General features: G+C 59.1%; 1 protein-coding gene across 6 annotated transcripts in view; it reads right to left on the bottom strand.

Annotated features, from left to right (window-relative positions):
• The window catches only part of CHL1 (cell adhesion molecule L1 like), a 91,197-nt gene that overhangs the window by 26,869 nt on the left and 45,055 nt on the right, over window positions 1-19,273 (bottom strand). For 5 of the 6 annotated variants that reach the window (XM_055134909.1, XM_055134905.1, XM_055134906.1 and 2 more), the window contains 6 exons: window positions 13,115-13,220; window positions 10,292-10,479; window positions 3,135-3,257; window positions 2,287-2,457; window positions 1,721-1,768; window positions 26-146 (listed from right to left, as the gene is read on the bottom strand). In XM_055134909.1, coding sequence (XP_054990884.1) covers window positions 26-146; window positions 1,721-1,768; window positions 2,287-2,457; window positions 3,135-3,257; window positions 10,292-10,479; window positions 13,115-13,220 — 757 coding nt within the window. The remainder of the gene's footprint in view (window positions 1-25; window positions 147-1,720; window positions 1,769-2,286; window positions 2,458-3,134; window positions 3,258-10,291; window positions 10,480-13,114; window positions 13,221-19,273) is intronic. The other variant, XM_055134910.1, reaches the window with a different exon arrangement.

Genomic DNA, 19,273 nt, shown 5'->3' with positions numbered 1-19,273 from the left:
CCCGCCCCGGCCGCCCGAGACTCACAGGCCTTCGGCGAAGCACTCCAGCACCAGGGCCTCCCCCTTGAGCACTGTGACCGAGGAGGACTCGCCGCTCTCGGCCGGGGGCAGCAGCATCTGCGGCTTCCGCTGCTTGATGGAGTTGGCTGGGGACAGCGGGGGGGGGGGCGTCAGGGGACAGCAGGGGGCGTCAGGGGACAGCAGGGGGCATCAGGGGGCTCCGGGCACGGGCCCTCGGGACCACCAGAGCCCCCAGCCCCCCCGCCCCTCCCGCGGGGCCACCAGAGCCCCCAGCCCCCACCCCTCCCTCGGGAACTCACCCAGAATCCTCAGCCCCCCCACTCACGCCCCTCCTGCCCGTGTCCCCTCCCCCCTGGGGACCTCGCGTGCCCTGAGCGTGCGCCCTCGCACTCAGAACCCTCACCCGCTTCCTGCAGCCGCCCCACCATGGCCAGCCCCGGGGAGTGACCAGCGGGCACCATGTGGCCGGGGAGGGGTGGAGGGACCCGGCCGGCAGCACCCCCGGCTCCCCGCACCCCTCGGCCCAGCCCCCGAGCTCAGTAGCTGGGGAATTACTTCCCACGGGGGCTGGCGGCGACACCACAACACTCAGAAATGTGGGGGAACGCCCCCTGTGCCCACCCCCTGGGGCCCGAGGAGGTGCGGCCGCTGGCCCTGCCGGGACTGGCCCGGCCCCCGCCCTGCGGGTCTGAGACAGCCCACAGCGCCTGCCCGCCCCCCCCAGGCCACAGCGCAGGGGCCGATAATCGCCCCAGGTGAGGTCTCCTGGGCACGTGCGGCTGTAAGCGCTGCCAGCTCTGCTCTCCCGGACCCCAGGCACTGGCAGGTGGGCCCCCGGGGGCCGGGAAGGGGCAACCACTGCACCGTCGGTGGGCTCGCCCCGGCTTCTCCCCCTTCCTCCTCTCGCCCCTCCCCGCCCTCCTCCCCTGGTTCCTGTGTTTGGACTCTGGCTGGGGCTCCTCCCGGGGCCGGGTGGGCCGGGCTGAGGCCAGGGTCTCTGCTGCAGAGTTCCCGGGCAGGGAGGCCTCCTGGGCCCGCCCCGTTCTCTCTCCCCCAGCAGGGAGCACAGGTGTCCGAGACACGTGAGTGGCACTTGGGGACTCTCCTAGGGCTACTGGGGGGGCAGTTCTGTGCTGTTTGTGCAAATGTGCCCGTGTCAGCGGCAGGCGTGTTCTACGTGTTTGTGTCAGCGGCAGGCATGTTCTACGTGTGCCCGTGCCAGCGGCAGGCATGTTCTACGTGTTCCTGTGTCAGCGGCAGGCATGTTCTACGTGTTTGTGTCAGCGGCAGGCGTGTTCTACGTGTTTGTGTCAGCGGCAGGCGTCTTCTACATGTTTGTGTCAGCGGCAGGCGTGTTCTACGTGTTTGTGTCAGCGGCAGGCGTCTTCTATGTGTTTGTGTCAGCGGCAGGCGTGTTCTACGTGTGCCCGTGTCAGCGGCAGGCGTGTTCTACGTGTGCCCGTGCCAGCGGCAGGCGTGCTCTACGTGAACAAGGTCGCGTCCTCTGCGTCTCCCCGTACGTTGGCTTGCTGTGTGTCTAGGGCGGGTAGAAGCCTCCACCCAGAGGGACTTTCCTTTCCCTGAATCTCATCTTTCAATGACCTCACGGGGGCGCCAGGGCCCAGCTCAGACTGGAGATGACCATGGGTTCGTGAGGGTGACGATGGACACACACTGCACACGCCGCCCGAGCACTTACCCGGGGAGCCCGTTTCTGAGGACGGACCGGACTCAGTAGCATGCTTTACTGAAACGGAGAGATGGAGAGAGACTCACACACGATGGGGATGCAAAGGCGTGAGGCGCCAGGCACGGGGCCGGGAGGCAGGGCGGGGCTGCGGGGGTCAGCGCCCAGCACCGGGCAGCAGCTGCGCCCACGGGGTGCCCGGGGCCCGGCCTGGCCTCCGCAGAGCCGAGTCAGGAGGGGAACGAGACACGTCTCTGTCCCTTTAAGAGGGGCAGCAATAGCTGACGCTCAACTGATGCTCTCTGTGCCTGACCTCTGACCCTCAGGCCCACCGCTGGCCACTGACCTCCGACCCTCAGGCCCACCGCTGGCCACTGACCTCCGACCCTCAGGCCCACCGCTGGCCACTGACCTCCGACCCTCAGGCCCACCGCTGGCCACTGACTGTCCCTCGGTCAGGGAGGAGCCCAGGGCCCTGCTGGGGCTGACCCGACCTACGGCCGGGGCGGGAAGCAGCCGCCCTGCCTCCTGGGAAGGACGGCCCCTGGGCTGAGCTAGGACCTGCCCTGCCCACTCACAGCTGTTGACCGTGAGCTTCATGGGCATCTTCTGCACAATGGTGCGGAGCCGGGGGAAGGCGGCGAAGCAGCAGTAGTCGCTGCGGCTGTCCTGGTCCTCCACGTGGGCGAAGTACAGGTCCCCCTCCTGGCTCATGTAGACCCTCTCGTCCTGGTGGATGTGCTCCAGCTCTGCAGGGAGGGGACGCTCAGAGGCCAGCGTCCCGGCCCAGCCCCGCACAGCCGGCTGCCCCCGCTCAGCATGGGGACCCTGCCCTGCCCTGCCCCCCCGCCCCCACCTCAGCAGGGGGACCCCGCCCCGCCCAGTCCCGGTGCAGGCGGGCTGCGACCTTCTTCCCAGGACGTGTCTCACACTGCAGCTCTCAAGTCCCAGGGGCCGGCCGCAGCCTCGGGGGCCCTGCCCTGTCCTCTGAGCACTGCGCAGACCCTCCCCCCTCCCCGCCCCGGACACAGCCGGGCCCCAGAGGAAGCGGGAGTCTTGTCTGGTGGTAAGCCGTCCCGGAAAACCAACCCACAGGTGCGGGAGGATTTCCGGGCCAGTCCCTGAAGGGGGAGGACGAGACTGAGAGGCTGGCGGTGCCGACTCGAGCCACCAGGCAGCCGTGGGACGAGCCACCAGGCGGCCGCGGGACGAGCCACCAGGCAGCGGCAGGACGAGTCCCCAGGGGCCGGAGACGGGAGCGTTTCTCCATGGCCTATGCAGGCCCACAGGGGCCTCCTGCCTCAAGCAGCGTCAGCCCAGGAGCGCGGCCGCATGCGGGGCGGGGGAAGGGGCGGAGCATCCCGGCCCGAGTCCCCCCTGCTGCTTCCCTCTGCGGTGCGGAGAGGCCGGGGCCAGCACTGCTCACCCATGTTCATCCAGTAGATGTGCAGCGGGGGCAGCCCACTGGGGGGACTGCACCGGAGGACGATGGGGTCTCCCTCCTCCACCTCCAGGGGCTCCAGCTGCTCCTTGGGGAACTTGGGAACATCTGCCGTGAGAGACCAGGGTGCGACATCATTTCAAAACCGATTCACGGCCACGAGTGACGCCGGGACGCCTGCTTTGGAAGGTCAGGGCGTCCGGCTAAGTCCTGCCCACCACAAGTCTCCCCTCTGAGAGGAGACCAGGAGGACCAGGTCCACCTGCAGGCAGGGACAGTGCCCACTGCGGGCTGGGCACAGCCCAGGGCTCGTCTCTCCCCGCCTGCTGTGCTCCGCCTGCTGTGCTCCGCCCGCCGCGGCTCTGGCCCTCCCAGACAAGCCCTTTCCCTATGGGCATCGGTCTCTGTCTCCAGCCTGACCCTGAGCCCCGGGACGTGACCAGCGACTCCCCCACTCAGGACCCCGGCCCCGCGCAGACAACAGAACAGGCAGGCGCAGTGCACACAACAGCCGGGTGGGAGAGACCCCAGTGTCCGGCCAGGCGGAGACGGTAAGGGGTCGCGGCGTCTTGCTCGATGTGCTACACAGGCTCCGGGCAGTAAGGCCAGGGGCAGCGTGGGTGGACCTGCAGGGCGCCGGGCTGAGTGGACCGAGCCGGGGCAGCATGAGCACAAGATCACAAGGCCCCGCACCCGCGCACGGAGGAGCCAGCAGCCGTGTGGACTCGGCCTGCAGGAAGCCCAGGGCCTGGCGGACGAGGGTGAGAGCTGCCCACCAGGAGTGACCCTGAGCACAGAGCAGTGAGCCCTGGGCCCACCAGGAGTGACCCTGAGCACAGAGCAGAGTGAGCCCTGGGCCCACCAGGTGTGGCTCCTGAACAACAAAAAGATCACTTGTATCACTTGTCCTCCCGTTGATCTTCGATTTGCTCGAGCAGGCGCCAGTAACATCTCCATTTGTCCCTGTCACGAGCTAGTGCAGCCCAATGATACCTGCTCGCTCTAGGAACAGAAAGAGCCTCCAATCGTTCACTCAGAGATTTGATGAAGAAGTCTGACCATCTAGTTGGTGGGCGGCCACGAGGTCTTCTGACGTCCCGTGGAATCCAGTCAGTAACAGCTCTAGTCCAACGGTCGTCTCTGAATAGCATTACATGTCCGGCCCATCTGATTTTTGATGCCTTGGCAAACGAGACAGCGTCCCTGATTCTTGACCATCGACAGAGGTCAGAACTCCGGATTCCTTCTCTCACTTGAGTGAGACATGATATTTCCAGCATAGCTCTTTCGATTCCTCTTTGGGATACCCTAATAGCATTCTCATCCTGTTTGCGTAGGGTCCAGGTCTCTGAGGTATATGTTAGTGCAGGAAGAATGGTGGAATCGAAAAGATGTGCCCGGAGTCAGAGGTTCTTTGTTCTTTTAACCACCTCTCCAACGCTCTTGAAAGCATTCCACGCTGCTCTCTTCCTCCTGTGCAGTTCTGGCACCAAGTCGTTCCTCATGTTGATTTCTCGACCCAGGTACACATAGCTGCTGCATTTAGAGATGTTCATTCCATTGAGAGCAAATGGAGCTTCAGGGACCAGTTTGTTTTTCATGAACATCATCTTGTTGAGATTCAGCTGCAGTCCAACCTTTCCACACTCGTGGTCGAAGTCGGCCAGCATTTGTGCAGCTTGGCTAATGTTTGGTGTTATGAGAAGGATGTCATCAGTGAAATGGAGGTGGTGTAATGCCGACCATCGATCTTCACTCCCATTCCTTCCCATTCCAGTCATTGCATGACATTCTCGAGGGTGGTACTGAAGAGTTTCGGTGAAATGGTATCACCCTGCCAAACCCCTCTCTTTACATCAATGACCACTTCCTTGTAGAATGGTGAGATCCTGGTGGTGAATCCACAATACAGCTCATGGAGGATCCTGATGTACTGAGTTTGAACGCCCTGTTTGGCTAGGGCTTCGATGACCGCCTCAGTCTCAACAGAACCGAAGGCCTTCTTTAAGTCGATGAATGTTAGAATGCCCAGGTCCACCAACCTCACTCCCTCCACACGTCTCCGCAGAGGTTCACCCTCACCCAGGCTCAGTTCCTCTGGATGCAGGGAGAACTGGCCCTGAGCACAGGCAGGGAGTGTCCGGGCCACGCCCGTGGCTGTTCCAGGTCTCCCGTGGGCTCTGAGCCACCCCGCGAGCACCAACACTCGGGGCTCTCCAGGGCAGGCTCGCTGCTGCCTGGAGGCGGACGTGGCCAGTGGCCCCTCGGGGAGGAGCTGCAGCACCCCCCCCCCCCCCGCATCTGCCCTGGGCTCCTCTGTGGGAGGGGCAGGAGCCGCCCCGAGGGGCAGCTGAGACCCGCCCTGAGGTGAATCATAACAACCCTTTCCTCTCTGGAAGGCAACTCGGGACACCCAGGGCCACGTGGACACTGCAGTCTGGAGCCTGGACCCCTCGGGGTTAGAGTTGGGCCTGGGCACAGCGGACTCCAGACCAATGATGACGTGTGCCACTGACCAGGCTCTCCCCGAGGGTGACCAGGACCCACCAGGCCCAGAGCCAGCGGCTGAGTCCCGGGGCTGTGCCCTCCCCGTCCCGGGCCCGGGCGTCTGGGCTGAGCTGGGGCGGGGTCTCCAGCTAACCCTGGGCGTCAGCTGGAGAGGGGCGAGGGGTCCCAGTCAGAGAGTCGCCCACTAACGCCGCTCCAGGCCCGGTGTCCCTGTGGGCGTCTCACAGGAGCGGGAGTATCCGGTGGACATCTGCAGGCCGACGCTGGCCCCTCAGCTGGGCGCTGGCCCTGGCCTCTAAGTGATGACCCCAGAGTCCCGACATGGGGGGGGGGCGGGCAAAGGGACACAGGCCCCCACACAGCTGGCCTGGCTTCCCGGAACAAGTTGTGTAATTTCATGAAAATACCAAAGTGGAGTTTTCCAGAACAGGCTGGAAGAAAGACAAAGTCGTGCTCGGGAGTCCGGGCCCTCTGACCGCGTGGCCTCCGTGGTCCAGCTGGAGCCTGCTGTGCTCGCCTGTCTGTCCACTGGACAGCCCGAGCATGCCTGGCCGGCCGCTGACAGCCATCAGAGCCCTGAATGCCTGTGGCTGCAAAGAGCTCTAATTAACTCCATTTCCTGTCGAGTGCTGCTAATCCACTTAGGGCAGAGCAAACCAGGCCTCCGGGGCCAGGCGCCGGGGGCGTGCAGAGACGGGCGCCCAGCCCAACCCTCTCTCTGGGGGGCAGCGGCAAAGCCACGGCCCAGAACCACACCCTTGGCGGGGGCTGCACCAGGGCCGGACTAGAGGGGGCCCAGACCACACCCTTGGCGGGGGCTGCACCAGGGCCGGACTAGAGGGGGCCCAGACCACACCCTTGGCGGGGGCTGCACCAGGGCTGGACTAGAGGGGGCCCAGACCACACCCTTGGCGGGGGCTGCACCAGGGCTGGACTAGAGGGGGCCCAGACCACACCCTTGGCGGGGGCTGCACCAGGGCCGGACTAGAGGGTCGCACAACCCCAGGACCTGCTCTGGCCTCGCGCCCTGGCCCCAGGCCGGAGCTGGGGGTGTCTGAGTGCAGAAGCCGTCCCGAGGGGCTGCAGAAGCCCCCACGTGAGCACAGCGCGGAGGGGCCCAGCTGGGCAGGCAGATGGGGGCCCAGCAATGGTTCTTGGGGATGCAATAAACCAAGAGGCGCCTCAGTCAAGAGCCCTCAGCCACTGAAACCGTCCGCTGGGCCCACTCTGTGGACACAGGAACTGAGACCTCATTTATGTGACTCGAGCTGGCCCCCACACACGCCCAGAGAAGCCCCCCACGGCCCCAGAGAAGCTCCAGCAGGAACAAAGGCCTGTGGGGAGGACAGAAGCGGGGCCACTCGCCCAGCCTGCTCCAGCTTGCCCGTGGCCACGCCCTGGCCCTGGACTCCCGTCCGGGAGAAAGGCCCACGTGGGCAGGGTGGGGGCAGAGGCTGGCAGGCACCCCCGCCCTGGGGACCCGCACTCCCTCCCCCCCTGGGGGTCCCCTCCCCCTCCTCATCTCTAGGGACGCCCTTCACTCCTTCACGTCCATCTCTCCCGAAGTTTCTCCCAGGGAGGAAAGGGGGACGGACCCCCACAGCCTGGTAGGGTGCCGGGCCGGCTTCCCTCTCCGGCCCCCGAGAATGTCTGGGCCCGTGGAGACGTCGAACCCTGGCCGGCACCTTCCCGGGTGCGATGTCAAGGCAGGTTCCAGAGGCAGAAGCATCTTTCCCGGCTCCCCCCCTTGCTCCCCTCCTCCCGGGGCCACTGTCAGGGCTGTGGGCTGGGGCCAGAGGGGCCGTGGGGGCCGGTCCACCCGGTGACGCGTCCTCAGCCCCCCGCAACCAGCCTGGCCTTCGCCCGTGCTGCCGCCTCAGACCCTGCCCTCCGCTCAGACGAGCCCCTTCCAGAGAGGAGGCGGCACAGGGCGAGCCGTGCTCGGCGAGAGAGGACGGACGGACGCCTGAGCCGCCTGGCCAGAGCAGGGACCGAGGCAGACGGGAGGGTGGGCTCAGGGACGGCCTGGGCGTGCCGCAGGCTGGAAGGAGGGGGGTGGCCTGGACAACACGCACGTCAGGGTCGGGGCTGCGGGTCCTCACAGCCCCACCCAGAGTCACGAAGACCTGCGGGGCGGCTGGACACTCGGAACGTGAGGCCTGGAGGCGGCGGCACCAACCTCAGGGACCCGGAGGGCAGCGGGCACTGAGGGGGACAGGACGGGCAGTGGGGGCACAGGGGCCCGGCTCTGAGGCACACGGCCGGGGAAGGGCAAGGAGCAGCTTCACTGAGGCGCAGCCCCGAGTCAGCACCGGCTCCCGCCCGCCCCCCAGGCCCCGACCGGCCGGCACAGCTGCTCCCCTGCACCGTGGCCGCCGTGGCCGCCCCTTCTCTCGCCGGGGTCTCCCGCAGCTCCCAGCCCCTCCGGACCCTCCCTAGGACAACGGCTCAGGGAAGCGACTTCCCTGCTGGAAACAGGACCCGGCCGGGAAGTGTCTGCGGGAAGGACGTCGGGAGTGGCCGTGAGGGGGCGGAGGGGGACACGGGACCCATGAGCGCCAACACGGGCGCTGCCACCCGAGCGCTGAGGCTGGCTCCGCAGCCAGGGCAGAGGCCGCACCTCGCGGAAGCGAGAGGCCCAGGAGACCAGGTTTACCCCCCGACGGCCGCAGAAACAGCAGCTGCCGAGTGAGCTCCCGCCCTCCTCCAGGGACGGCGTCGCCCGGCCTCTGGGCGCCGAGGGGCCCTCTCCAGCAGAGACGCCCCGGAAGGCCTGACTCTGTGCTGCTATAGCAGCGGTGAGACTTCAGGGGAGCAGCTGAGCGTTCTGGTGTCCACGCCGACTCGGGCCTCCTGCCCCCCCACCCCCTCCCAAATTTCTGGTCTTGATTTTCACTAATCATGTATAATGTTTCCTTAACACGTATGTAGACAACAATTTTCTGATTTAAAATGTGGCATTCCATCTCATGACTGACATGATATAAAATGTTCTACATGTTTATACAGTTTCACAATTATAGATCTATGATCTAGTGTAGGCCAGTTATTCATAGCACAGCAGGTGGGGCATTTGCCTTGCATGTGGCCGACCCAGGTTCGATTCCTCCGTCCCTCTTGGAGAGCCCGGCAAGCTACCGAGAGTGTCCCGCCCGCACAGCAGAGCCTGGCAAGCTCCCCGTGGCGTATTCGATATGCCAGAAACAGTAACAACAAGTCTCATCATGGAGACGTGACTGGTGCCTGCTCGAGCAAACCGATGACATGGCTGCAGCCTGGATCAGGCCTCGTGCAGCGTGTCTAGGACCACCTCCACGGTGAGCCCTGTTCTCTGTAAGATGACTTACAGATGTGCGGATTATCGCTTTCGACAGGAATCCGGCACTTCCCGAGTTACCCCTCTGGGATTGACTTCGAGCTTAATTGCCCCTCGATCCCATTTCCTGCATCGTGTACGTGTCACCGAGTGCTGAGAGCGTGCCTTCGAGCTGGGCTTCCGTGCACTAGCCATGACATTAGCGGGGCTGCTAACTGGCCGCCCCAGCCTTCCCCACGCTCCCTGGCGCTCTGCGCTGGGGCTCCCCCGATGAAAGAGACATGCTGATGCCTCCCGCCACTCTGACAGGTTCCTCTCCCCCCCGCGTGCCGTCCTGTTGCCTCATCCTGTTCAATATCACACATGCTCCCGAGCGAGCCTCAGGGAAGCCTTTTAAAAATAAAGTCTGGGGCTGGAGCGATAGCACAGCGGGTAGGGCGTTTGCCTTGCACGCGGCTGACCCAGGTTCGATTCCCAGCATTCCATATGGTCCCCTGAGCACCGTCAGGAGTAATTCCTGAGTGCAGAGCCAGGAGTCACCCCTGTGCATTGCTGAGTGTGACCCAAAAAGCCAAAAAAAAAAAAAGGAAAAGAAAAATAAAAATAAAGTCTGTTTTGACTGGTGGTCATGACAGAAACCCGGGCCCAGGGTCCCTTTCCGTGGATGTCCCAGCCCCCCTCCTGGCTTGGACACTCCATGGTGGACGGGCCACGCGAGCTCCTCGCTGAGGCCTGGACGCGGGTCCTTCTGCTCTTCCTCCGGAAGGCGTGACGCACCCGGGCCCACCCCTGCGCTCCCCTCGGTCTCACCTCCCCTCTCCTTCCCCTCCCCCACACCGTGAGCCCACAGGGACCTGAGAGGACGTGGAGGGTCGAGTGTCGCTCCCCACACCCCGGGCTCGGCCGTCAGTGCTCCGTCGCTCACGAGACCTCTAACAGGCTGCTGCTTCTGTCCAGCCCTGTCCACATGCCCAGCCCGTCTCTGGACACGGGGACGGTCATGCTGTGGCTCCAGGGAGCACGAGGCCGGGGACTGGCCTGGGGCTGGCCGGGGCCGTGGGCCACTCCTCACTGCAGCCAGCCTGACGGAGACTCTCTGAGGACCCCAGCTCGCCTCACCCAGGGGCACCAGCCAGATGCCTTTGTCCCGTGTTTTAGTGTCTGACGCCAGCAGGGCCGAATTCGCCAGCTCCTTGGCTGCCGGAAAAGCGTCTTCCCCGCGACAAGCTGCGAGGCGTGGTCAGACAGATCAAACTCACGTTTCTCGGCCCTGACCGTGACCTTGAGAGGGTGACCCCCCGCCCCCGGGCGTACTCACTCGGGACGATGAACTCGGCCTCCTCCGACATGGCCACGCCCAGCGCGTTGGAGGCGAAGCAGCGGTATCTGCCCTGGAACCGCGCCACGTGGCCCTCGTTGGGGACCCTGAAGGTCCCTGAGCCGTTGGAGAGAATTATCCGCGGGTCCGAGAGGTCGAACGGCTGGCCGTCCCGCGTCCACGTGAACCTGCGGGACAGTGAGCGGCTGACCGGGCGGCCGTGCCTCTCGTCAGAAACGAGCAGACGCGCGGAGACGAGGCACGGCTCGAACAACCGAGTGGGAGCGAAACGGCCTCGAGGGTCAGGGGAGTCCCCGCGAGCTCCTCGCTGCCTGCCCCAGTGCCCGGCCTCGAGGCCGGGAGGGGACGGGCCATGGACAGAACAGGGTGGGGTGAGTCCCTCCCAGGGGTCCCCGCAGGCCCTCGCCCTCCTGGGCCAGCTGAGGCTGGGGGGACGCGAGGATGAGGCCAGGGGCCTCCCAGCGCCCACAGCGCCCCCTCCTGGAGGGGCCCAGGGAGCACGGGGATGACGGGGCCGGCAGAGGGGAAGCTGCAGGGCAGGACCCCCCCGCCCCCCAGCTCAGCACGCCCCGACAACACGGAACAAGCCGTGGGCCGAAGCCGCTGCTGGACCCAGACAGCGGCGAGCGGGCGGGTCCCCCACCCTTGGCGTGGCGGCAGGGACGGGGACACTGCCCGCGACGAGGGGGCCGGGCGGGCTGGAGGGGCCGTGTCTGCCCTCCTGTCCCCTGTCAGGGCCGCGGGAGAGAGGTGGGCTGCGAGGGAGAGGGCGGCAGCCGCGGCCGGCCGGTGTAGTGGACGGACGGGGACCTGCCCAGCGGGACTCCGCCCCCCGAGCACACACAGCCCCGGGCCCTGGGCCTGCACCCGACCCTGCTCTCACCCTCACGCACCCGTGTCCTTCCCTCGCCAGGGACGGGGCCTCGGGAAGGACACAGCCGCCGGGACCCCCACACACCCCCTCTCTGCTCTGGGTGCTGGGGGACCCCCTCCTGGCCCCCTCTGTACCCTGGGGGACCCCCTTCCGGCCCCCTCTGTACCCTGGGGGACCCCCTCCCAGCCCCCTTTGTGCCCTGGGGGTCCCCCTCCCGACCCCCCTGTGCTCTGGGTGCTGGGGACCCCCTCCCGGCTCCCTCTGTGCTCTGGGCACTGGGGGACCCCCTCTCAGCCCCCTCTGTGCTCTGTGCTCTGGGGGACCCCCTCCCGGCCCCCTCTGTGCTCTGTGCTCTGGGGGACCCCCTCCCGGCCCCCTCTGTGCTCTGTGCTCTGGGGGACCCCCTCCCGGCCTCCCTCTGGGCTCTGGGGGACCCCCTCCCGGCCCCCTCTGTGCTCTGTGCTCTGGGGGACCACCTCCCTGCCCCCTCTGTGCTCTGGGGGACCCCCTCCCGGCCTCCCTCTGGGCTCTGGGGGACCCCCTCCCGGCCTCCCTCTGTGCTCTGGGGGACCCCCTCCCGGCCTCCCTCTGGGCTCTGGGGGACCCCCTCCCGGCCCCCCCAAGCTCCGGGCGCTGGGGCCTCTCTCCCAGGAGCACACACAGAGCCTTTTATTCTGAATGTCACAGTGCTGCTGGTGGCGTCTGAGCTGGCAGCCGGCCCCGTCTTCCCGGGGAACATCGTGATCCGGGGGCCGCACAGACCCGGGGAGCACTGTGCTCTCCTTCAGGGCCTCAGTGCTGCCGCTGCCACTGTCACACACATCACATACGTGCGGTGACTCGCATCTAAGTAGCAGGTCACATCTGTGCTGAATATCTAACGTTCATCTATTCATATGTGTTGTATCTGTTACATACGTGTCTGGTGTGTTACATACATGTCTGGTGTGTTGTCATACATAGCCGCTGTGAGTCTGTCTCTGCAGGACCTGAGCACCAACACACCCCATCAGCTTGACTCTAGCTCCACACTCACAAGGTGACGAGGTTCGCCGTCACCCTGTCACACTCGTCACGTTAGGCCTGTCAGTCAGTGCGTTCTATCTGAACCCGCTCAGGGTCGACCGCTGCTCGAGTCAGTCCCATGGCTCAGCACAGCACCTGGTTACACTCTCCCCTGCTTCTGGGAGCGCCCCGCTGGTGTTCGGGGGGCGGCGTGACCAGGGCCTGTCCCCAGGGCCTCCCCGTGACGGACACGGGCTCTGCCACGCGAGCCGTGTCTCTGGCCCCCAAGCAGATTCTTTTTAAAAAATTGCCGACTCATTAAGCATCAGTGTTATTCGCCATAAAATTAAAAATAGGCATTTCCAGCAGACGTGGTCTTAATGTAAAATAAGCAAGGGAGTCAGGAAGCAGGGGCGGCTCCGTGCTCTACTTTGGAATTCGCACTTGGAAGTTTGGAGTTCTCCACGCAGCTGTTCCCCCCGCCTCCCCGCCCTGCCCGCCACGTGCCTCCTGAGATCAGACACTGCTCTGGGGCCGTGTCGGCACCTAAGCTAGCGTGTCCCGTCACTGGTGTGATGCTGGCCAGCAGGTGGCACATGGCCAGGCCGGACAAGGAGGCACTTCCCAGAGCCCAGAGCACGTCAGCAGGGGCGTCAGCCACGTCCTCCACACAGAGGCTCTCCCTGTTGGGTGTCCCCGGACCCCCGTGGCCTTGCTGCTCCCGATGCCAGAAGGGTCTGGGCCCCCCGCTGCCTGATTTCAAGTGGAGATGGCGTCCTCTGGCAGAGCATGTCTATTTTCTCAGACACGCTTTGGATTGGAAACCCTTTGGTCCCCGGGAGACCTTCCACCCGGTGAGCCCGTGACCGGAGGAGACGAGTCTAGACACTGCACTCGGCAGACACGGGGCTGGGGACACTCACGTTGGCTCTGGGTTTCCTTTAGCTTCACATTCAATCTGAAAATATTCATCGAAGGGGAAAGCCACTTGCTCTTTGGGCTGTTTCGTGATGGTTGGAACCTGTTGAACTGAAAATCAAAACAAGTATTTAAAATCATGCTCCATGACTGAGCTGTAACAGAAGCAAAAAACCTGATTCCCTCCCACCCCACCCGCCCACCCACTGAAGAACAGAGAGTCAGGGGTCCCGGTCATGCTCAGCTCCGAACAAAGCCCACGGCCTCCAGGCGAGTGCATAGCGGCCTCCTCAGATGCATGGACCAAGGACGGGGGAGCCAGAGGCCTCCACCCCTGTGAGGCCTGTGACCGCCAACCCCCTCCGGCACGCAGCCCAGGGACCCAGGGTCCCTCAACCACGGCCAGGCACCGAGACCAGGCGGGCATGGCCGCCCGTGCCATCTCCCAGGCTGGCGCTCAGCTGTGTGTCTCTGGCGGGTCAGGTGACGGAGTCTGGCTGGCGTGGGGCCATTAGCGTGAGCTCAGTCCTTGTTCCTGGAATTCGTACGCATGTAGAGAACGTAGGAAGTCACTCACATCTTTCCCGGCACTCACTGGCTCCTGGTCACTCTATAGGGCAGGAGTCTGGTAGAGGGGCTGCACTCAGCAGTGCTGGGAGGCACCCGGGCCAGGCCCAGCAGCACTGGGGGTACTGTGTAGGGCTGAAGGAAGCACCCGAGGCGGTGCACACACACACACGTGTGTGCCGGGCCACAGACACCACCCCGGCCCAGTAGGCAGCTCTTGGGCCTCTTACGAGGTCTGACTAGTCACTGTTCTCGGACAGGGAGGAGTGCCAGGCCCCAGACACCAGCCAATGACCCGCGGGCACTCGCTCCTGACCACGGTCTTCCTCCCTAAGCCTGCGAAGGCTGCAGAGCCCTGCGGTGACTGACCTTCGGGGTGGAAGCTGAGGCCCCGGAGTCTGTAGGAATACGTGTTCTGCCCCCTGAGTCTCCCTCGGCCCAGGCCGGCCGGGAGACGCCACTTCCCCTGGCATCCCACAGGCTTCCCGCCTTTCCACCTTCGCTCTGGAGTCCCGCAGAGACCACGAGGCACCCGCAGGCTCCGGAACCCGCCAGCACCCTGCCAGCCTCGCTCTGAGGCAGCGCAGACGCGAGCCTTAGTGGGGCAGGCACTGCCCTCAGAGCTGAGCAGGTGGGGCGTGTCCGAGGCTGGCCGGGAGCCCGTGTGCCTGCCCCAGGAAGGGGGGAGCCCGGGACCCTTCCATGTGCAGCCCCAGAGCCGGGCTGGGACTTGGTGCAGCACCTCACCCAGGGAAGCGAGAGGAACGTCTCAGGCCCCGGGTCCGGGGCTGCAGAGCCCAGGTGCTCACAGGGGATCGCGGCTGGGAGCAGGAGAACCTGAGGGAGGGCAACGCAGAACCCACCCTGCTCAGCCGCCTGGCCGAGGTATGGGCAAGGCTGCGCTATGGGTCTTTCAGTGACCAAGAATAACCAGTTCTACGGCCTCTCCGATAAGGACTTTAGAGAGATAAATGTAGAGGATGTTTAAGGAAACAAAGAAACAGCCAGCCAGCAATAACGAGAGAACATAAGAGAAGAAATTAGAAAAATAGAAGCAGAAATGACCAAACTAAAGAATTTGGTAGCTGGAACAAAAAATAAATAAACAAAACTCACTGGAAGGCCCCAACAGCAGAACAATGGAATAGCAGAGAACAAAATCAGTGAACTCCACGAGGAAATCAAGAAAATCTCCAAAGAAGAGCGGAAGGTGGAAAAAAGATAAATGAATGACAGGTAAGAGAAGCCTGGGGTGAACTCAGGAGAAACAACATTAGAATTACAGGGGTCCCAGCGGACAAGAAGGCAACCCTCATGAAGACGCAACAGTCAGAAATATCACTGCGAGAAGTTTCCAGTGCTGGAGCCTCAGACACGCAGAGCCAAGAGCCCAGTGGTTACAGCTAACAGCCATCCAGATAAAAGAACGGGACACATCCTGAGCAGAGTGATGGATGCCGGGGATAGAGATAGGACACTTACAGCAGCAAGATGAAAGAAAGAGAGAAAGAAAGAAAAAAAGAAAGAAAGAAAGAAAGAAAGAAAGAAAGAAAGAAAGAAAGAAAGAAAGAGAGAGAGAGAGAGAAAGAAAGAAAGAAAGAAAGAAAGAAAGAAAGAAAGAAAGAAAGAAAGAAAAAAGAAAGGAAGAAAGAAATAAGGAAGGAAAGAAAAAAGAAGGAAAAAAGAGAAAGAAAGAAGGAAAGAAAGAAAGAAGAAGGAAGGAAGGAAGGAAAGAAAGAAAGAAGGAAAGAAAGAAAGAAAGAAAGAAAGAAAGAAAGAAAGAAAGAAAGAAAGAAAGAAAGAAAGAAAGAAAGAAAGAAAGAAAGAAAGAAATTGCATACTAAGGGGCACCAATAAGATTTACAGCAGTTTTATCATAGAGACCCTCTGGGCCTGAAGTCAGTGGGGGTCATAGTTAAAAATCTCCCTGAAATGTATGCCTCACTTACCCAGCACACTCATTCAGATTTGAAGGAATGATCCACAACTTAACATAAACAACAGCTCAGGAACTTTGCAGACTTGAAACCATTTTACTTTAAGAACTAAAAGGGCTACTCTAAGACAAGACAAATCTGACAAGCACACCGAACTTCACAGAAAGATGGCGCAAAAGTCCCTGGCAATACTCTCACTCAACGTCAATGACTAATGCACCAATTAAGAGACACAGTGGCAAGATGGATTAGAAAATGGAATCCAACTGTCTACTGCTTACAAGAAACACATCTGAACAGTAAGGGCAGACAGATTAAAATTCGAAAGTCAGAAGACAGTATTTCAAGCTAACAACCCCCACAAGAAAGGCTGGTGTAGCCATACTGGTATTAGTCAACATTAACCTCAGGATTAGAAAAGTTTAAGACAGGGAGGGAGGGCCATTTCTTAATGAAGGAGGGAGGTGTACATCCAAAGAACTCAAGGGACAAGTAAAATAAGTAAAACAGCTCCTATTAGACTTGATGAAAAACATTAATAACAGCACAATAATTTGAGATTTCAACACTACTCTGTAGTGATAAATAGAAATCAACTAACTAAAACTCACATCGGAAATACTGTACTTTAGGGAAGAAAGGGACTTAGTAAATACATGTAGGTCTTTTAAGCCCCCCCTCAAAAAAAAAGCAGAATACACAGTCTTCTCCCATGTCCACAGAATATTCTCCATAATAGACTATATTCTAGCCACAAAACATAACTCCACAAAGTCAGGAGCATAGAAATCACATCAACTACTTCTCAAACCATAATGCTCTGAGAATAGAGGTTAGCCAGAAACAGAAATGGAGGAACAACTCAAACAGCTGGAAATTAAACAGCTCACTACTGAACAACCAGTGGGTCAGAGAGGATATCGAAAGAGTCCTAGAAACAAACGAGGATGAGGACACGAACTACCAAAACTTTAGGGGACACGGCAAAAGTGGTGAGGAGAGGAAAGTTCATAACTGTGCTGGCATTCACCAGGAAGGAAGAATGGGCACATCAGTAATCTGCCAGCAAAGCTGAGAAACAAAAGCAGCCCAAGGCAGCAGGAGGAAGGAAATAATAAAACTTAGGGCATAAATAAATGAATTGGAATCCAAAAAGCAATCAACCAAAAGCTGATTCTTTGAAAAATTAGACAAGACTGTTAAACCACTAACAAGACTCAGAAAGAAACAGAGAAAACACAGATTAACCGAATCAGAAAGGAAAAAGGAAACATCACAACAGATACCACAGACATTCAAAGTGTCATCAGAGATTACTTTAAAAATCTTTATCCCACTAAACAAGAGAACCTAGAAGAAATGGAGACATTCTTGGATTTCTGAAACCTCCAAGGCTAAACCAAGATGGTCCTGAGTACCCCAACAGACCTGCCGATATTGAGGAAACTGGAATTGTAATCAAATCTTCCCAAAAGCAAAAGCCCTGGTGGATTCACTAGTGATTCTAAACCTTTGAAGAAGCCAATTCCTTTTAGCCTCTTCCGGAAACTTGAAGACAAGAAACACTCCCAAATAGTTTCTATGAAGCAACATTTCCCTGATACCAGAAGCAGACAGAGACACCAATAAATAAATAAATAAAATGTGACATTACAGACTAATATCGCTGATGGACATAGATACAAAGATCCTCAATAAAACACTAGCAAACAGAATCCAATAACTCATCAAAAAATCACGCACCATTGTTGGATAGCATTGGTTTGCCCTTACTCCTCCTGCAGGGAGCTTAGTTTATTGAGGTGCTCCCACAACAGTGCCCCTGAGGCACACCCAGTTCCATCAGGCACTGATAATGCTATTTGGCTCTTCTCTTTCCTTATGTACTTGCATGATTTAGCCATGTCCTTTTTGTATAGACACAGGAAGACATTTCATGCTATGCTTTTGTAAGAAAGGAGTTAATTGATTCCAGATAATATTTACTCCTGGGCATCCGTCATATTTACCTGACTTAAACCTCAGTTGCCCTTACTTCCTAACACCCAGAAAAGCAGGGTCCCAGCGAAGGACAAGCTGTGAGCTACTCTGGCATTGGAAAGGGGCAAGCTAAGCACCATAAGCATAGTAAGTTAAAAGCACGGTCATGGGGCAAACTCTGTCATGACCCAAAAAGAAGTAACTGAATAAGGACCCTGCTGGGGTTAGGAAAGACTGACCTGGCCTGAGGACTGTGGTCTGGGATATGTAGCCAGATGCCCCTAGGAATAACCAACCTTTAAGCTTAATATATCTCTTACTGTGTTCACACAAAATGACTAGAAATATTATAAGAAGAAAATTCACTATGATTGTTTAAAGGGATGACTAGCTGAGGAAAGGAGGAAGCAACACACCCTGGATGGAATCCCGCCCTTGAGCGGGTCTCCTGGTCATCTGGAGTGCTGAACTCTCAGGGGAGACTCTGTCCTTGAGTTAATCTCCTAGAACTTCCCCTGAAGGAGGGGCTTTCCCTCCACTTGTTGTTATGACAATGCTCAACCCCACCCATGTGCACCCCACCCTTCATGACTCTATATAACTGTGTGAGATATATATATATATATATATATATATATATAATCTATATAAGGGGCAGGAGGGGACTTGGTGAGGACTATGAGAAAGAGAAGGACCAGACGAGAACTAAGAGGACTAAGACGACGAGGATGAGGGAACTCTGGGGCTACAACCAAAACTTGTGCCATAAGGGGAGAGATCAAACTATGATGGGGAGGAGAGAAAAATAAACTCAATACCAACCAGCCAGGCCCTATTTCTCTATTCCCCCGTCCTTTGTCCATCTGTCGCCGTGGGCTGGATAGAGGAACAGCTCTTGTCACAAACGCTCAAGTCCCATGTATGTGCCCACGCCTTTGGAAACTCACACACCGTGATCAATTGGGATTTATCCCAGCAATGCAAGGATGGTTTAACACATGCGAGTCAATCAATGAAAGATACCATATCAATACAAGGAAAAATAAAAAATCATATGATCATATCAATAGATGCAGAGAGAGCATTTGTCAAGATCCAGCATCTATTCATGATAAAATGTCTCAATAAAATGGGAACTGAAGGAAGTTTCCTCAACATTGTCAAAGCTATTTACCACAGGCCTACAGCAAACATTATACTCAACGGTAGAAAATAAAATCCTTCCCCTTAAGATAAGGCACAAGACAAGGTTGCCCACTCTCACTACTTCTATTCAATACAGTACTGGAAGTACTTGCCAAAATATTTAGGCAAGAAAAAGATATCAGGGCATCCAGACAGGAAAGGAAAAAGTCAAGCTCTCATTATTTGCAGATGATATGATGCTATATTTAGAAATCCTAAAGACTTAGAAACCCTAAAAATCTCCCAGAAATAATTTATTTATACTGCAAAGTGGCAAACTACAAAATTTATACACAAAAGTTCATGGTTTTCCTATATGCAAATAATAAAATAGAAGAGAAATGTACTAAAAAACCATCCCATTCATAGTTGTGTCTCAGAAAATCAAATATATAGGAATTGGCTTACCAAATGAGGTGAGAGGCCTATACAAAAAAACTATAAAGCACTACTTCAAGGAATAAAAGAGGACACAAGAAAATCAGAAAATATCCC

This window comes from Sorex araneus, chromosome 4 (genome assembly GCF_027595985.1).
Source record: "Sorex araneus isolate mSorAra2 chromosome 4, mSorAra2.pri, whole genome shotgun sequence".
NCBI lineage: Eukaryota > Metazoa > Chordata > Mammalia > Eulipotyphla > Soricidae > Sorex > Sorex araneus.
Note: the sequence above shows the minus strand (reverse complement) of the source record. Positions and strands in the feature narration are given on the sequence as shown.